This window comes from Musa acuminata, chromosome BXJ1-2, assembly GCF_036884655.1.
Source record: "Musa acuminata AAA Group cultivar baxijiao chromosome BXJ1-2, Cavendish_Baxijiao_AAA, whole genome shotgun sequence".
Taxonomy (NCBI): domain Eukaryota; kingdom Viridiplantae; phylum Streptophyta; class Magnoliopsida; order Zingiberales; family Musaceae; genus Musa; species Musa acuminata.
Genome location: NC_088328.1, coordinates 30,350,164 through 30,367,918, shown reverse-complemented (window position 1 = coordinate 30,367,918; position 17,755 = coordinate 30,350,164). Strand labels below are relative to the sequence as shown.

Here is a 17,755-nt window from a genome sequence, read left to right as displayed (position 1 = left end):
ATTCTCGAAATTATTAAAGAATATTAAGTTAATCTATAATTAGTGTAGGAGATTATGACTGATTATTATTACTGTTGTAATCCATAAGTTAGTCACTCCAAGAATGAGTTCCGATGAGATCTTCCCATGATCAAATCATTATATAATATTTCTTTTTTATATATTTTTTTTATTTCTTTTTAATTCAGAATACGCGAAATCGATCAAAGCTCGATTTCTGACAGAATTCAAGAGGCACATAGAACAAATACTTCAGATTATCAATTATGCTCCAATACCCTTAAGAAAGCTACTGAAAAATATATCAATCTATTTTCTAATGAAATAAGTTTCATACGAATCAAGATTTTTAACAAAAAGTTACCATTGATTTAGTGACCAAAGGTCCAAAACTAAATCGCTGTTTTACAGAATCCATAAAGCTGAATCAACAGATAGCAGAATAGGCATTTCACTCGTTGAGATACAAAGACAAATATGTTCTTATCCGTCGGACAATTCCTATTGGAGCATATTCTTCAGGACTTCACTCGCCACCCATCTTTCAAGAAATCTCACCTTCTGACACCATTAGGCAATGTTATCCAAATGAAGATGCAATGATTTCAGAGTATATACAGATGCATAATATCCTCAATCTTCACGAGGATAAGAGATGCACATCTACAATCAACAGAACAACTATAGGCTCTTCAGGATTTTTATTTCTTGAGAATATTTAATTCCTATAAAGTATTTGTTCTGATATTTATCCAAAGCCTGTAAAAACCAACATGAGATTAAGGATGTGATAAAAAGTTTCTCCCATAGAGATTTAACAGGCACACAAGATTCACCATTCTGCAGATAGGTTGCACAATACATTGTTCTCATGACATAACTATATTACTAATGCTTATCCAGATCAGGTCCTAGCTTCGATGTATCCGAGCATTCTTACCATCATGTCTACAGCAGCTCATTAGCACTCTCAAGCCAGACACCGTAAAGTTCATCTGAAAACAACACAAAGTGTACCTGCAAAAGAAAAAGGTTTATCTAATTATTTTTGGACTAGGATATATTCATTTACTCGTCAAGCGTAATCACATCAAACATAATCATTAAAGTTGGACAAGGCCAACAATTTCTCGAATCTTTGTAAACAAAAATCAAGCATCAGTTACGAATCCAACAAAATATAGGCATGGATGAGAACATGTTCTATCTAGTGACTAATTAATCAGATCCCAAGTCACTGGTTGCAACACATGAAATAACATTTCTAGAGAAAAAATAAAATAAATGAAAGCCACACAAACACACCACAAAATAAGTACTACAGCTAGACTGATATGTTGGATGAAAGACACATTAAGGTAATAATTGAGAGATGCGAATGGCTGATCTACCTCTTTAAAGGCGTCAGGGAACTCCTTTGCCACAGATATAGCTATACTGGAAGCTTCCTTGTAAGGGTATCTATGGAAGTGAAAAGAGAACATAAAAATCAAATTCAATTCAAGAACCATTACTTCCAACCTTACAAGTATATATGGTTAATGTTGAATACCTGTAGACACCACAAGATATAGCTGGAAAAGCAATATATTGAATATTATTCTCTTTAGCTAGCTTCAAGCTATTTCTGCAATCAGATAATTAAGTTAATTGTTACTGATGTGCTGGTCACAAAGTTGCCAGACGAGCAATAAGTTCTATATTATGCAAAAATATCCTCAGTCAACAAGAGACCAGCTTTACCTGTATGCATTACTCAGAGAAACCTCAGGCTGCTTATCAACATCATAGATGGGGCCAACAGTATGTATCACATGTGCCACAGGCAACCGGAAAGCTCTACACAAAGTTTGATAATTCAAGTCTTTTCATGGCAAGTGGCAAAGTAGGATTAGAATGCAGTAATACAATTGTCTCTAAAGGAAAGAAAACTTACGGAGTTATCCTGGCTTCGCCTGTGGGACAACGAACTCCTGGCTGGACCTCAGGGACCTTTCGACATGCCTCTAAAAGTTCTGGGCCAGCAGCTCTATGTATGGCTGATACAATTATTGAGCTTTCAGAAAAAAAAAGAAAGAAAACAAATCAATGAGACAATAATGTTAAAAAAACCTGAGCACTTACCTCCATCTACACCACCACCTCCGAGCATTTTTTCATTTGCTGCATTTACCTGAAATTTTCCACTTTTATAGGAACTCATACATGAAAAGGGAAGTGATTTACATATAGTTTTTTTTTTCTCTTGACACATACATATAGTTATTAAATGATATTTTGTTGTCTTCGTTATAACTTTTAGCAACTGACACAGATGCACATTTTATCAGATGTTTTATCCAAGGTTCTGAATATCGTACCGTACTGATGCACCAATAAGCCATTGGTATGGTACATATCGAGCTGTACCAAGTGTACCAACACACGATACACTAAGATGTATCAATGTACAACCCATAATGATCCTCTATCGGATTGGTATGTACTGCCCGTACCGAGCGGTACAGTATGATGTTGCAAACCATGTTTTTATCTTCTTTGCTTCTGATGTGCACAAGTAGATAGTCACTGAGAGTGAATATGATTGCTCAAAAGCTTCTGTAGCAGCATATCGATGGAATGTTCTTTATGTGAATATATAACCATAACCATATGTAATATAGCAAAGTATGCAATTTGAGACTTTTTTTCTGGTCATATAAAAGGTTAAAATTAGTTAATTGCAAAGGAAAATTCAAACAAGTTTCCATACTGAAGCATGCAAGTGTCTAATTTCTAAACTCCCCAAGTTTCATCAAGTAAGTGGCATACACACATATCATTCCATCAAATGTCACCATCAAAATCATTCATTTATTTTAACTAGTTCCTGAAATTTGGTATCTGGTTTGATTAGGCGCACTCCTTCAGTAAAACACAAGTTGGAGGAGATCACATTCTGGTTGAGGATCTAATTATAAGTCAAGTGAAGCTACAATTCTCCTGTGGGACCAAGGCCAGTAGCATTCGGATAGAAGTCAGTGAGGCTCTATAAAATTGACTAATCACCTGTTAAATGATTTACAGGATTGACAATCCCCAAAATTGAAAACCATGTTCTCTGTTGACGAGGAAGGGAAAGGGCAGGTCTATACTAGCACTTGCACATCTTCAATCTGCCTAGGCACCCAGCACTCACAATAGGTCCTAGGCCATCTGTGGTGGATCACTGGGCAGCTCCATGAATACTTTTTGAGCGAAACAAAAGCTAAATCTTTTCTCTTCTCAAGCTCCAGTCAGGGAGTAATTTGAATAGGTAACAACACTATATAAATGCAATCATGGTTAATGGACTCTTGTAGATAATCATTGTATGTTGAAATTTCTGTATACTGAAAGAGGTTCAAGGCAGTGGCCTGTTTTCTATGAGTCTTCCATCTTTCCTATTCACTTATTCTTTTCTCTTACTTTCTAACTTACTCCCCTAAATCTAAATTCTAAGCTTAAAAGATTGCCCATAACTCTTTCTTTGTCGAGTCTCTTAGTAGCTGATAACTGTAGGCCATAATTGTAAGATTATTCAGTAGCACTGATTTCCTTGTTCATTTCTATTTTTTTCTTCTGTCTTGGTAGAAGATCTAAAACCTCTAGTTTCTTGGTACACAAACAACCTTTCTTCAATCATGCATCCAAAATCGATGTGAATAGTCCTCTAAACTGCTCAGATTTTGACTCTTCTCTTCTCTTCTGCAAGCCAGATTCCCTGCTTGCATCAGACAGCAACCACAGTCATCGTTCGACATCAATTGCAAGTGATTCAAATGCAAACTAGACTAGAATCCTACTGTTCCTTGATACAAATTCAGACTCTGTCTAACACAACAAATCAAAACAGTACGGTAAAGGCATGCAACATCAAATAAAGGCATATTCCTTTTTGGCTAACGTTGTGTGGAATGCATGTTCCTTTTGGCCTAAAAATGCACAATCAGATCATCAAGAAATGTATAGAGATCCGAGTTCACTCTCATCAACCTAATGTAGTCACGATCGGAACTACTTTGCATGAGAAAAACAGTAATGTAGAACACATGTCAGGTCCTAACAAACTTTCAATATAATAAAGCAAAAGCAATATTCTGTGAGCTCATCCAATTCAAGTTTGATGCAAGAAAAAGTACCAATTCATCGATGAGATCTTGATTGTGCAATCAGAGAGAGAGAGAGAGAGAGAGAGAGAGAGAGAGAAATTTAACACTGATAGAAACTCAACCTTCAATTGTTCCTATAACGAAATCTCAAGAAGAATCTTCCCAAACGAGATAAACCTAAAACGAGCTATTTCACTCCTAACAGTTCTTGTAATTCCAATAGATATAATAAACCAAACGGGAAGAGAAGGGATTCGAGAGCTCACGATCGCGTCGGTCGATCCATCGACGGACCACACAGTGATGTCCCCCTTCTGGATCTTAAGGACGGTCGAACGAGAGATCGGGAAGGTGTGGCCCGATCCACCGCCCGAAGAGACCGAGATCCCGGGCTTAGACGCCGAGCCGCGTTCCCCCCCTTCCATCCCGGCGGCAGCGATCGGAGGAGTCTTTAAGGTGCGGAGGGGCCTTATAAGGCTCTCGACGGCGCGCGGCTTCGCGAAGCTTCCAGGGGCTCGCGCGGCGAGGAACCGAGCCGCCTTCGACAGCAACAATGACGACGAAGCGGCTGCCGACATTTGTACACACCGAGTGGCGCAGTCGGGGACATTCGACGGAAAAGAGATAGAGGCGCCGATCAGCTATCTAATCGCAGACAGAATTCAGCATTTCTAATGCGGTAAATGTTTGGATTCTACTGATATAACTGGACCAAACAGACTGTATCCTGTTGGTAGGAGCACAGGAAATCCGAAACCATGAGAGCTGCCATTCGGCAAACACGTGCGCTCTTAATCACCGTTCGTTTGGGTTATCTGGAGCCTGAGAAAGGATCTGAGGCGTCAATTACGTGTACTATCGTGATCTTGAGACTTAGCATCAAGATATTTGCCTACCACATATTATATAATACTGGACTAATTTACTACTATTTAACTCTTCTTAAAGAAATATTGATGAAATCAGTAAATAAACGTAGCAACATATATTATTTCGTTTAAATAAAATATGCTAGCTATAGTTACAAATATGAAATCTATACGACCTTCTTCCTATTCAAAGCCTTGTAAAAAATATGCTAGCGTGGCCTTAATTGGCTTGCTGTGCACAATCCACTCATCCTGAATCGTGTCCTGCTACAATCTCTGCAATAGTCATCGACATATGTACGCCTCAGCGGGCGCTAATGAAACAACCACTGCGATCCACCAAGCCAACGCCTCTGCCTAAAGAAGCAGCCTTCCCTTCCTTCCCTCTCGAAGCCGCGAGGTCTCTACAACTGCCCTCCCTCGAAGGTCTGCCCGAACTGCCACCCGGCGGGCGCGACGTTGTAGCTGGTGACCGTCCTCCCGTCGCCGGTCGTCACCTGGAAGGAGAGGCTCTGCCCGTCGAGGTAGGAGTTGCTCTGCCAGTTCTGGCCCCAGTTGCGCGACATGCTCTGCCACCCGGTCTTGGACCCCTTGATCGACACCGCGTGCACGTCGCCGGCCCCGCCGACGTTGGTGATCAGCACCAGGTTGAAGTAGGAGTGGCCGTTGATGGTGAACCTTATGCCTCCCTTCCTCACGCAGGGCACCCTGTGAGACAGCAGCAACGTTGTGCCATGAGAAGTTTTATATAGGCATGTCTGCTTCCAGAGCGGCGGAACGTCGCACACCTGCGGAAGGAGACGGGGACGATTCCGGCGCGGTACTGAGCGATCCGGAGGAAGGCGGGCTCGGCGAGGTCCAAGTGCTGCAGGGGAGGGTTGCACCAGCCGCCGTTGTCGTTGGGGAGGGCGTAGTTGGGGGGGCAGAAGTTGGTGGCGGTGACGACGATGGAGCCCGGGAGGCACCACCGGGAATCGTCGGCGCACCGCATCTCGTAGCAGGCGCCGCAGCTGAGCCCGTTTTCGAAGAGCGCGGTGCTGAGGGCGGCGGTGTTGGTTCCGTAGCCCTGGCCGTAGAGGTTGCCGTAGCCACAAGCCCCTCCTGCGGCATCAACCAACCGAGCCACCTTAAGATGCACGAGAGATATTCGAAGTAATTCCAGCAAACATAATGGAGAGATATTGGAGACGTCATGCATACCCATAGTGCCGGAGGCGTCGCCACCGCCGTAGAACGTGGCATGGGCGTTCCGCCATCCGTAGGACTCCGCGAGGGCTCCCGATAGGAAGAAGCACGAGGAAGGAAGTAAGAAGAAGAGAACATGGTACAGGGAGCAGTTTGGCAAAGCCATTGAGCGAGCAGGTGACAGAGAGAAAAGAGGCGGAATTGCGGCTGTCGTTTGGGTTTCGAGGAGAAGGAAGGATCCATTTATACTAGTCGAGTAGAGGTGACGTCGTCGTGTGTTCCTCTCAGTAATCCGATGATGATTGACACTACCGACAAGTAATCATTGGTCTCTCTACCTTCCTTCTCTGCATCATTAGATCATAGTAAAGAAGCAATTCGATCCTGTGTGTGCATAACAGCATCTTTGTTTGTTTATGTTTCAAGGCCTCATAGTCCTCAGCTAATCATATTTCTTATCGCATGTTGTGGGGTTTGGACTTTGCCCAATTGCAATTAGAGTCTTGTTAGTTAGGTCTTTGTTTAACAAAAATGATTTGATATAGTTTTTTTGTTTGTTTATTTAGCTTTTATTATTATTATTATTATTATTATTATATAAACATGTTTAAAGAATCTAAATCTATTTCTTGATGGTAAAAAAATCCAAGGAAATTAGAAAGAAATAGAAAATAGAAAAATATTAATTGATATCAATTTACCTAATGGAAAGTTCAAATATGACCCACCACGTGACGAGGAGCGCGTGACGTCAATTACGTGTTGGAGTTGGGCACGAACGGGTCAAAATTACCCATAGTCTTTGTCTCGAGGCACTCTCCGTACAATCGTGCAGTGTACGGTAGCTTTGTCGTTTTTAAGCACGTGATGATGCCAACACAAATAATTGCGGCGAGAGAAACGTGGCAGAATTGACTCGCGTCAAGCAGTGCTACTGTCGTGAAACCGAGTCGATTGGAGCCGAGCGGGTCAGATACGAACGAACCCTCATGGCTTCTCTAATCTATCTTGAAGTTGGTGTTGACCGGTTCGATCATGTTGACTTACTACGTGTATTTCTAAGATAAAACGAGTTCATCCAAACCCCACATGCCATGCACGTGAGTCTTATGTCCTACGAATCCTTTGCATCTTTCTATCGAACTCGGGTCAGACTTTTCCAGTGTTTCACGTGGCTTTCCTTCCTCCTCGGTGGTGGTGGTGGTGGTGGTGGAGCCCACCACCGGAGACGTCAACTTCTATGGACCGACTCACGCCTAAGCCTACGAGTATAGCCCGCGAGACATGCATGATATGTTGGAAGATTAAAACTCCACTTTTGAGTTGAGATTTTGTTTTGTAATGGAATTGATTTTTTCTTTTACGAAGAGACAGTCATCTGATTTACGATCAATAGTCTGTAATTGTAAGGTTATTTTTTTGGATAATGGATGGTTGAAGAGAGGTGGAAGGACAGACGACGGTGTCTAAAGTGGGTGGATCAGAACACAATTGAGTTGAAGAGAGGTTGCTTTCAGAGGTAGATAGATAGGGTCCAAAGGAGATGACAAGTGCTAAAGAACAGTGGGGGTGTGCGTGTGGATCTCACCCTCCATGGAAGAAGGGTTTGAAGCTTCTTAGATTGATGAGTACAGGCACCCATGTGGAGGTGGACACCGGTGCTAATTTTAGGTTTCGGAGGGGGCAACAGCTTTGCTATAGAGGTGTCCCCAATTTAGGTGCACTAATAAAGTCATGTAATTGAAACCGAGTGAATGGAGTTATAATTATGATGACATTAGATAATGGTATTAATTATGATACCAAATTAAATAGTAATAACGATGATAGTGTCGTGTTTTCGTCGGGATATCCGAGTCGATTAGTCCATCCATGTGCATCATTTAATATAATAAAATTATTTTATGTTGTGACAATAATGAAGATGAAGATAGAGATAAGTAGATAGATAATAATCAAAACTATTATAATCCATTAAAGATCCACACATAATAAAAAGCAAATAAGTTGATAACATATCATCATCACACGTGAAGAGGTAAAAGAATTAGAACCACGAGCAACACAATATAAATAGAGCTAGGTGGTTGCATCGCCTGGACTCAGTCTCCGAGCGAGACTAGGTGGTGCAACCGCCCCTGACAGGAGGTGGCACCGCTTGAGCTCGGTCTTCGAGCTTTGCTAGGCGGTGCAACCACCTCAGTTAGGAGGTGCAACCGCCAGATCCCGGAATTCCGGGAATTGACAGTTTTGAGCTCGAAATTCAAACTGGGTTGGGGCCTATAAATACCCCACCCTTTCAGCACTGAAAGAGCACCAAAAACACACCGAAATCCTGATCTTATTCTGTGATTTTTAGAGCTCAAAATTATTGTAAAGACCAAAAGTTCTTCTCCCTCTTTTCTTCCAAGTTCTGATCTTTAAAGAGAGGAGAGAAAATTCTGTAAGAGTTGTCTCCTAAGCCCGTCAAAAGGAGTGAAACTGTAAAAGGGTGGTTGGCCTTCGCCTATTGAAGGAAAGCCTCTAATAGACGTCGGTGACCTCATCGGTGGAAGAAGCCAAAAGTGGATGTAGGTCAAGATTGACCGAACCACAATAAATCTCGGTTTGCATTTACTTTGAGCATCTTATCCTTACTGCAAACCTCCTCAATAACTTATTGCCTTCTGCACATTTATGATCGTGTTTTAAAGTTCAGTATTTTCCGAATCGGCGTTTAAACGTAAATCGGTTTTATCGTACGAACATCATATTTCAATTTGCGCTTACATTTTAACTTTCATCATAACTGCAAACTGCCTTCATAGATTTCCTTTAATTACATCTCGCTTGATTACAAGTTAAAGAGATTTATGAATCGACTTTTCTACTGAAATCACTTTTATCGTACGAACACCTTTTTAATCGTCGAAAGTTTTCCGCTGCATTAATTCACCCCCCCCCCTCTTAGTACTCTTGATCCTAACAAATAATAAATTTGATGGTAGTTATGGTTATAAAATGATGGGTGATGACAAAAAGATTGTTAAGAAATGATTTCTTTTCACTTTTAATTATAAAAAGAATAAAAAATATAACTTTAAATTCAAATAATCTGATAATATAAGAATAATAAATAAATAATCTTTATGTTAGTTTATTAACTAACTTGAATCCTTGATCTAATGAAACTTAATTTTCTTTCTATACTTATCACAAATTTGATTAACAAAGATAAAAAAATAAAATAGGAAAAGAAATTTCTATAACCACATTGATTATCAACCTTGAGATGTAAAAGGAGGTTAAAGTACAACTTTTCACATTGTTTATGTGTTAATATGTTTTAGGAATATACTAGTGGCAAAGGTCAAATACTTAACAATGTATAGCACATCAAATATTTTATATCTTTATATATATATGAAGATATATTTGACAAACTATCTAACCATAAGGTTATATAAATAATACCTATGACCAAGACATCATTCCTCAGACACAATCATTTTTGTTAAACAAAGACCATTCTTTTCTGAACAATCAAAAAGACCTAACTAACAACAATACACTAAGTACAATTGGGAAAAGAATATTAATAGTTATCTAATGATAAAGAGATCAAAGTTAGATAGATTACCAATGATTCATGGCCAAATGATTGCCCACCCACTTGTTGGTGGGGTGCCAATCATTAGAGAACTGAGATGATTGCTAAGGTTGCACCTTATGTTCAAGTGTAGATTATTCTTCACGTTATTTATAATAATTGATTCAAGATTTATGTGAAATAGGTACTCGAAAAAAATCAAATATAAGAAATAAGGAAGATAATTTATTTTATCAATCTCTCCTATATAAGAAAAACAAAATCTCAATTTCCCTAATCTACTAGAGGAAAACTATTTTTAGTTTTACTTCTTTAAAACATAAAAATTGATAGATAAATTCTTATTGAACATATTTTTCGTTTTACTTCTTTAAATAAAAATATTTAAGAATATTTAATTTTAGAAATTCCAAAAATAGTTACCACCGCCAACGGTTGGTTTTCGCACACCAATCTAGAGGTTGGATTTGGATTGAGGGGGTTCCAAGCAAACAAGAATCGGGCAAATCTAACTTGGATTTCTATCGTCATCGTAACGTAGGGGAGAGAAGGGGATGCATGTGGGTGGGAGGACCCACATGCCCTGACCACTGCTTACGATGACCCAAGGCAAGCAGCCAACTTGTCTCTTCTTCGGAGGAAGAATAGAGAACACACACCTCTCCTTAGCCACTATAAATACATCCTCCTTCCCCTCCCCTTCTCTTCATAACCCAAACCACAGCCACAAGCGCCGCCGCGAGTTCCCCTCTTTTCTCTCTGCCATCTGCTCGCTCAATGGCTTTGCCAAAGTGTTCCCTCTACCATGTTCTCTTCTTCTCACTGCCTTCCTTGTGCTTCTTCCTATCAGGAGCCCTCGCGGATTCCTACGGATGGCGGAACGCCCATGCCACGTTCTACGGCGGTGGCGACGCCTCCGGCACTATGGGTATGCATGACGTCTACAACAGACTCCATTATGTTTGCTGGAATTACCTCGAATATCTCTCGTGCATCTTAAGGTGGTTCGGTTGGTTGATGCCGCAGGAGGGGCTTGTGGCTACGGCAACCTCTACGGCCAGGGCTACGGAACCAACACCGCCGCCCTCAGCACCACGCTCTTCGAAAACGGGCTCAGCTGCGGCGCCTGCTACGAGATGCGGTGCGCCGACGATCCCCGGTGGTGCCTCCCGGGCTCCATCGTCGTCACCGCCACCAACTTCTGCCCCCCCAACTACGCCCTCCCCAACGACAACGGCGGCTGGTGCAACCCTCCCCTGCGGCACTTCGACCTCTCCGAGCCCGCCTTCCTCCAGATCGCTCAGTACCGCGCCGGAATCGTCCCCGTCTCCTTCCGCAGGTGTGCGACGTTCCGCCGCTCTGGAAGCAGACATGCCTATATAAAACTTCTCATGGCACAACGTTGCTGCTGTCTCACAGGGTGCCCTGCGTGAGGAAGGGAGGCATAAGGTTCACCATCAACGGCCACTCCTACTTCAACCTGGTGCTGATCACCAACGTCGGCGGGGCCGGCGACGTGCACGCGGTGTCGATCAAGGGGTCCAAGACCGGGTGGCAGAGCATGTCGCGCAACTGGGGCCAGAACTGGCAGAGCAACTCCTACCTCGACGGGCAGAGCCTATCCTTCCAGGTGACGACCGGCGACGGGAGGACGGTCACCAGCTACGACGTCGCGCCCGCCGGGTGGCAGTTCGGGCAGACCTTCGAGGGAGGGCAGTTGTAGAGACCTCGCGCCTTCGAGAGGGAAGGAAGGGAAGGTGGCTTCGGCTTCTTTCAAGGAGCTTTGGCCTGGTGGAAAGAACTGTTCATATTGTTATCATATTGTTTATGTAATCAAACTACTAGACGAATAAAAGGTTAAGAGGCGATAAAGCTCCAAGATTGTTCGAACCCTATAAATAAACTGTTTTTTTTTATAGCGTCTGGGAAGAGGGACCAAACACGAGAGGAGAGCCTCCCGTTGCTTGTCAGCCCTGTGCCCCACCTGGGCCCACGGTGCTTTTCGTTGGGGCCTGCGGCTGATGACCAATGGTAGTGCCGACTCCCGTGTTTGGTATCTCGGTCAAGACACAGGTGTCCCGCCCGCAATCGCATACAATTACAAAATCGCTGGTTCAGATGGAACAGAAAGTCTGTTGAGGAAAATAATATCACAAAACAACGCCGAACACAATAAATAATGAGGCTAAGATAGATAATTTGTTTGTGCCATAAAGTGTGAGACCCTCCCAATTCCATTACAACACAGAAAACAAATCAATATTACACATTGTGAAAATCCAACACATAATGCACCCAAATCTTGAAGCTTGACAGACAGACCAAAGAAGAGAAAATATTACACTCCTGGGATCTTTAGTGAACAAGTTCAGATTAGTAGAATGACTGGAATAAATATATAGAATGACATGGATGCAGCAGGAGGATGTCAAGCTAGTGGATGTAGTAAATGTGGTGCTTGTTGGGCGGCTGACCTTGTTAGAAGTTGCTGCTGCTTTCACTGACGGATACCGAGGAACTCTCTGACTTCACAACATGAGAACCTTTGTTGATGTCCAATCCCTGAAGCCTCCCGAGGGGATCTTGCTGGAACACGTCGGGAAGGTTATTAGGGTGACTGAGCATTTGGTGAGCCGAGATGCCAGATTGTGGCTGCTGGAACTGGTGCTGCAGCTGGATAGCTTGGTGGTGCACTGCCGGCTGTTGGGGAAGTGTGAAGAATGATGGGCTGTAATGCATGTTTTGCAGACCGATGTCGTATGTTTCATCAGGTTTTGATATTTCACCAGTCGCAAGCTTCAGTCTTTGGACTTCCTGCTTTAGTGCCTCATTCAGTGCTGCAAGGACACAGCAAAGTGCATCATGAAGCATGTTTTACTGTGAAAATGGGCTCACACATTTCAGTGCTTTCTGTTCCTTGGAATGAAATCCACAACAAATAAACTTACAATAATGACAATAACATTCTATTTAGCTGCTGGGCAACAAAGATATACATATGGTGGCCTGATAGAGGGAAGGCTTGAGGCCACAAATGAATGCACTTGCTTCAAAATGGAAACAAATATCTAAAAGTAACAGCTCATGATTAATTCATTCTTTGCCCCATGATTAAAGACAAGCATCATATGTACTATTATAGCATGTTCAATATACAAAAGGCTGAAAAGATTAATTTGGTTATGTAAAACAAAAGAACTAGATTCCAAATTTCAACAGCAATAGATCAGGTTCACATTAATGGTCATCAACGTAATTTTTGAAATATTTCCAATAAAGGTCGGCACAACCCCGAGGCAAGTATGTTCCCAGAGCCACAAGCCAAGAACAGAAAAAAAAAAAAAAACAATTAGGAGCATTTAAAGCATTCTTCTAAGGTCAAACACCAGTCTGGCTCAGCCAATCTAAAGATGGGCAGCTAATAAGCACAATATAGAAGACAAAAACATATGAAGTGGAGCTATTTGTTTCCACTGAACCTAGCATGAATTCTCCTGAAAAGTTTGCTACTAACTCATTGCGTCTGTTTATTATGTCTTGGTCTTTTCAAACCTTATGGCCCTTCAGCGAGAGTAATGATCCTAGTGACAGCAAAGCTAGCTCAAACTTTTGCTGCATTCTTAACTAAATGCTACTAGTTTCTAGATTTCTCATTGCCTTTCAATCTGAAGTTATGCACCTAGTTGAATTTTAAAAATTACACTACATGATAGTGTCAGAGTCAGAGTCTACGCCAAACATTTTTTTGTAAGGGATTTTAATGCCCAGACCCATGATGGAAGTTAAACCACTAACAAGGTTAGGTTCTGTTACTTAATGTCAACTAACTGGACCCAGCAAAATGTTCAACCGATTGGCAAAGAGCAGTGAAAAAAGAGAATATCTTACCCTCAGGAGTTTTCAAACGCCATGACAAAGGTAATAACTATGTTAAAGAAAATTTATTAAGGTCAATTTGATGCTCAATCAACCAGATATTTCCAAAGGAATAAAAGAGTTAAAAGTACAATCTATTAGGTTGTATATCTATATGTACAACCAAATGTTTCTAAAACAGACAACAACCATCAATCCAGAGCTAAGCATCCAATTAAATAATTTCCCCATGACATTCTTCCCAAGCATTATCAGACGACATTGAAACAAGTTTAAAGTGTAGTTCTCTTGGCTAAAATATTGATTAAAAATAAAACAAAATTGAGCAAGACATCGAATTTAGGTTGGCCATATTATGTTTGTGATGCATGAAGGGCAACCAACATAAGACTCTATTGTTTCTGTAATATTTGGAAATTACATACATAGAGGACTATGTGCATGTTAGATGGCTAGAATCAAAATATTTAAGTTCTATGTTGTTGGTATATATTGCGCATACTTAGAGCCTTTAAACCCAAAAGTTTTCCAAAGACGATCAAATAGCTTTGCTGTTCAGTTGAGTGATGAACTAAATAACTGATTCATGTTGATTGGTTTACAATGTAAACATATTTCTTCCATTTGGAGAAGATATGTTACTATTGCATTTAAGGAGGACTCATTGGACGAAACAGAAATTAAATAAACTGCTTACCATCACGTAATTGAGCTTGTTGTTCCATAGCTTGCAGCCGTAGCTTAAGCTCAGCATTCTCTGCAGAAAGTCCAGTTGTGTCTCTCTAAAAGAGAAAGCAGCAAACAGAGAAGGATCAAATTTATCATTTCAGAGTGAGGTTAGCAGTAATGAAACACATAATACTTTCAGAAGACATCAACTAAACTCAACTAGACTCAGTTAGGATCATAAATGAACCCATCCATCAGAAGACATGGATAATATCACACAAGTGAATCACGAATCAACTAAAATTATCACTCTCATCATCAAGAGGGAAATATTTAACAAAAATCATGTCTGAAAGAATTGGGCACATAGCAACACAAAGTCATAAATGAGCTTAAGAATTTAAGTAGGGCTTTGGAACCGAAAAGACCAATACGCTCAATTTTATGCTATCCACGAACTATGACCAAGGGAACCACTGGTTTTAGACTAATTTCCTTGAATCTTTAAAATTTGTCAGTTGCAAGAGACATTTAGAAGTAATGATATAATTAAATCCTCCAAATATTTCCAGTGGTACTTATATTAATATGGACAAAATATTTGATTAGCACGGACCTGATATAGGGTGAGCTGCGCAGAGAGAGTTGTCGCTTCAGTTTGGAGGGTCTGAACTTTCCTCTCGAGTTCTGATATATAACGGGCCTTTCTTTCTTTGGAGCGAGCTGCAGACTGTCGATTAGCTAGAATTCTGCATAATGAGACATATCAAATAAATCAAAAAGATTACAGAACCATTGGAGATACGATGATAGTACCAAGAACTACATGAGAAGATGCATTGATGTTAAAATAAATGTTGCAACTGTAGATAATGGTATTGGCAGAATTAAGAGCTTTACGTTCTTTGAACTTAGGATCTATAGACAAGTTACTTGGAAGTACATTTTGTTTAACAAGTCTTCCTCTCTGAGGGAGTACCCAAGAGAGGAGCCCATCAAGGAAGAAAGAACCCATATATCAAGATTATGTTTCAAGAAATGAAATCACATAGCTTAATGGACATGCAGATTAACTTAGAAGTTTGTCCAAATAATCCTTAAAATGCAGCATATTTTCTAATAGTTAGTATAGAGAAAATGCATCAGCTTATAGTTGAATAATTTTACTGACATATCTGATGCAATTCTTCTCTTGATTGATTAAAAAATATTTCTTTATAATTTATAGATGCTCATGCAGCAAATGCTTATAATAGTAGATACTGAAAAATATCTTACAAAGAAGGGTCTGCTAAAGAACTAGAGGCAGCTAAAATTAGTGGTAAGACTTGCTAATCATTGACATGAGGTGCTAACACTGAGTATATATAACGATTCCATTTTGGTGTGAAAATAAAAAAAATAGAATAATGATAATGTGCCTTGAACCATAATTTTGCTTCAGGATAGCCACATTTATAGGAATATGATACGCTGTCGCTTTTATTAACCCTCAAGTATATGTCAAAGCACAAGGACTCGATGCCAATATCCTAAATTGATAAACTTCCAACAGTATATTCTAGTAAGCTAAGAACATGGTGTGGAATATTTAAAATCTGAAACAATTATGTTTGGATATTAATGAACCCACTTATTGGTAGTTCTTCCATCTTAAAGAGTGTATCTGATGGTTCACAGAGGATTGTCGTTTCAATCTTAACATATAAAAGCTAGCTGGTATAATTGATTCCAGCCAATACAATAATGCAGGGTGCCAACAAAAAAAAAACAAGGCTAGCTTCAAGATCTAATAGGGTAGGACCATTCAATCATCCACCTTTTACAAAAAAGCAAGTCCTATTAGGCACCACGCAGCAGAATCTTTGTGATGACATGGAGTATTAAGCATCCAGTGTCTTTATTTTACGTCAATATTTTCAGCCGGTGGTTAGAGTTAGTTCAAACAAGTATGTTGTTTGACACAGAGTCTAAACTTTAAAAGAATATGCAACACAGAAACAATGCCCTAAGATATTAGATGGTCTATGAATCAGGAAAGAGGTCAATCTATCTGCTGGAATGTTAATAACAACCAAGAGTTTTAGAACAACAAACAAAATTGCAACTTTATTTTAATAACTTCTATCAGAAAGTTTAGATATCCTAACAGAGAGCTTAGTCCAAAATCCGATATTTACCTATTTGCATTTGGGGTATGGATCATTAAACATCCATCAAGGTCAAACAGTAAACTCAAACATGATACCTGAGCTTCTGCATAGCCCAATCACATGCAACAATTCGTCATTTCTTGAATGCATAGTTCATTTGTAAACTCACATAATCCACATGGAGAGAAGGATTTAAGTTCGGAGTTCCTTCAAACACACACGGAGTACTTGAGAGCTCACTACAAACTCTAAGAAGGCCAGGCCAGAACTCCAAAGAAGGTGAGCATTGCAAGCATCCCGCTTAAATTTTCAAAATGTTAAAATTTTTTCTTCCTAACTTTTTTGAACAGCTACTTTCTTTTTATTCATTAATGACAGAAAAAGAAGAATCATGGAAACAAAAATGCTGATGCAAACTCAGAGATTAAACGATGAAGCTCAAATACACCAAGATAAAGACCTACAGCAAACAGCATAGAAAGACAGAATAAAGAAACTAATTTTGTTTAAGAGAAACTATAAGGGTTTTCACCTTTTAGCTCGCTTAGGATCAATGACGGCCAGCTCCGCAAGCTGCCCAGGCGTCATGGCCTTCTTGGCTTCCATCACCTCTCCGAACACTCCCTCCCTCTTCATCGTCGCTGACGACGTCATTGAAGATCCATCCACTGAACTGCTATGTCGATGCTTGGGCTTCGAAGCCGCCGCTCCGGAGGCATCGCCGATCTTCCTCTCCTCGCCACATCCGGAGCTCTCCGCCGCCGGATCCGCGCAGTCTCCGCCCTCCGACCCGGACGCGCTGGCCTCCAACTTGCACCCGATCTTCTCAATGTCCATGAACGTGCAGAAAAGATCATCCTCAGAGCCGATCTCGTCGACGCTCCCGGCCGCCGCCATCGGATCGCCGCCGCCGCCGCCGCGGACGTCGAGGTCGTCGGGAACACGGAATGCGAGCTCGGATCTGGCCCGCCGGTGGTGGGAGCCGCGCGGCAGGGCGCAGGGTGCGGGGTTGACGCCGGGCAACATGGAGGGCCGAGCTCCGGCGGCCGCTGCTGCTAAGGGGGCCGCATTGGGAGGGAGAACGCGGTTGGGGTCAGGGTTTGGAGACGGGGTCGGATCGGGGACTCGTGCTTGCATCGCGGGCTTCCTCCTCCTCCTCCTCCTCCTCTCGTACCCTCATAAGGAAGAGGGAGAGGAGACGGGGGGAGAAGGGAGAGAGAATGTAAAGAAAAGGGCGTGCCTGTGACTGTGTGTGTGTGAGGATTGGCCATCACGTGGGTTGGT

General features: G+C 41.3%; 4 protein-coding genes across 4 annotated transcripts; 1 reads left to right on the top strand and 3 right to left on the bottom strand.

Moving 5' to 3' along the window:
- Nucleotides 1–788: 788 nt before the first annotated feature.
- On the bottom strand, nucleotides 789–4,748 carry LOC135609222 (uncharacterized). The gene is made up of 7 exons (XM_065102329.1): nucleotides 4,397–4,748; nucleotides 2,125–2,173; nucleotides 1,937–2,039; nucleotides 1,744–1,839; nucleotides 1,553–1,627; nucleotides 1,392–1,461; nucleotides 789–1,017 (listed from the first exon to the last, which is right to left on the bottom strand). Exons 1-7 carry the CDS (start codon nucleotides 4,706–4,708, stop codon nucleotides 949–951), a joined length of 774 nt encoding a protein of 257 aa, XP_064958401.1. The 5' UTR covers nucleotides 4,709–4,748; the 3' UTR covers nucleotides 789–948.
- Nucleotides 4,749–5,089: 341 nt separating this feature from the next.
- Nucleotides 5,090–6,412, bottom strand: LOC135609212 (expansin-A10-like). The gene is made up of 3 exons (XM_065102315.1): nucleotides 6,200–6,412; nucleotides 5,788–6,100; nucleotides 5,090–5,707 (listed from the first exon to the last, which is right to left on the bottom strand). The coding sequence occupies exons 1-3, from the start codon at nucleotides 6,348–6,350 to the stop codon at nucleotides 5,404–5,406; spliced, it is 768 nt and encodes a 255-aa protein (XP_064958387.1). The 5' UTR covers nucleotides 6,351–6,412; the 3' UTR covers nucleotides 5,090–5,403.
- A 4,069-nt stretch (nucleotides 6,413–10,481) lies between these two features.
- On the top strand, nucleotides 10,482–11,636 carry LOC135609216 (expansin-A2-like). The gene is made up of 3 exons (XM_065102321.1): nucleotides 10,482–10,701; nucleotides 10,800–11,112; nucleotides 11,193–11,636. The coding sequence occupies exons 1-3, from the start codon at nucleotides 10,551–10,553 to the stop codon at nucleotides 11,494–11,496; spliced, it is 768 nt and encodes a 255-aa protein (XP_064958393.1). The 5' UTR covers nucleotides 10,482–10,550; the 3' UTR covers nucleotides 11,497–11,636.
- Nucleotides 11,637–11,943: 307 nt separating this feature from the next.
- Nucleotides 11,944–17,732, bottom strand: LOC135609209 (transcription factor RF2b-like). The gene is made up of 4 exons (XM_065102312.1): nucleotides 17,004–17,732; nucleotides 14,935–15,067; nucleotides 14,347–14,431; nucleotides 11,944–12,610 (listed from the first exon to the last, which is right to left on the bottom strand). Exons 1-4 carry the CDS (start codon nucleotides 17,606–17,608, stop codon nucleotides 12,252–12,254), a joined length of 1,182 nt encoding a protein of 393 aa, XP_064958384.1. The 5' UTR covers nucleotides 17,609–17,732; the 3' UTR covers nucleotides 11,944–12,251.
- Between the last annotated feature and the right edge of the window lie 23 nt (nucleotides 17,733–17,755).

What these genes read in the sequence shown, in the direction of transcription:
- LOC135609212 (XM_065102315.1), bottom strand. Translation starts at nt 6,350, where the DNA reads ATGGCTTTGCCAAACTGCTCCCTGTACCATGTTCTCTTCTTCTTACTT. An exon ending in CGACGCCTCCGGCACTATGG is followed by an intron (nt 6,101 to 6,199) that starts GTATGCATGACG and finishes TTGATGCCGCAG; the next exon opens with GAGGGGCTTGTGGCTACGGC. An exon ending in GTCCCCGTCTCCTTCCGCAG is followed by an intron (nt 5,708 to 5,787) that starts GTGTGCGACGTT and finishes GCTGTCTCACAG; the next exon opens with GGTGCCCTGCGTGAGGAAGG.
- LOC135609216 (XM_065102321.1), top strand. Translation starts at nt 10,551, where the DNA reads ATGGCTTTGCCAAAGTGTTCCCTCTACCATGTTCTCTTCTTCTCACTG. An exon ending in CGACGCCTCCGGCACTATGG is followed by an intron (nt 10,702 to 10,799) that starts GTATGCATGACG and finishes TTGATGCCGCAG; the next exon opens with GAGGGGCTTGTGGCTACGGC. An exon ending in GTCCCCGTCTCCTTCCGCAG is followed by an intron (nt 11,113 to 11,192) that starts GTGTGCGACGTT and finishes GCTGTCTCACAG; the next exon opens with GGTGCCCTGCGTGAGGAAGG.
- LOC135609222 (XM_065102329.1), bottom strand. Translation starts at nt 4,708, where the DNA reads ATGTCGGCAGCCGCTTCGTCGTCATTGTTGCTGTCGAAGGCGGCTCGG. An exon ending in TCTCTGAGTAATGCATACAG is followed by an intron (nt 1,628 to 1,743) that starts GTAAAGCTGGTC and finishes ATCTGATTGCAG; the next exon opens with AAATAGCTTGAAGCTAGCTA. An exon ending in TCCCTGACGCCTTTAAAGAG is followed by an intron (nt 1,018 to 1,391) that starts GTAGATCAGCCA and finishes TTTCTTTTGCAG; the next exon opens with GTACACTTTGTGTTGTTTTC.
- LOC135609209 (XM_065102312.1), bottom strand. Translation starts at nt 17,608, where the DNA reads ATGCAAGCACGAGTCCCCGATCCGACCCCGTCTCCAAACCCTGACCCC. An exon ending in GATCCTAAGCGAGCTAAAAG is followed by an intron (nt 15,068 to 17,003) that starts GTGAAAACCCTT and finishes CTCATTATGCAG; the next exon opens with AATTCTAGCTAATCGACAGT. An exon ending in ACAAGCTCAATTACGTGATG is followed by an intron (nt 12,611 to 14,346) that starts GTAAGCAGTTTA and finishes GTGTCCTTGCAG; the next exon opens with CACTGAATGAGGCACTAAAG.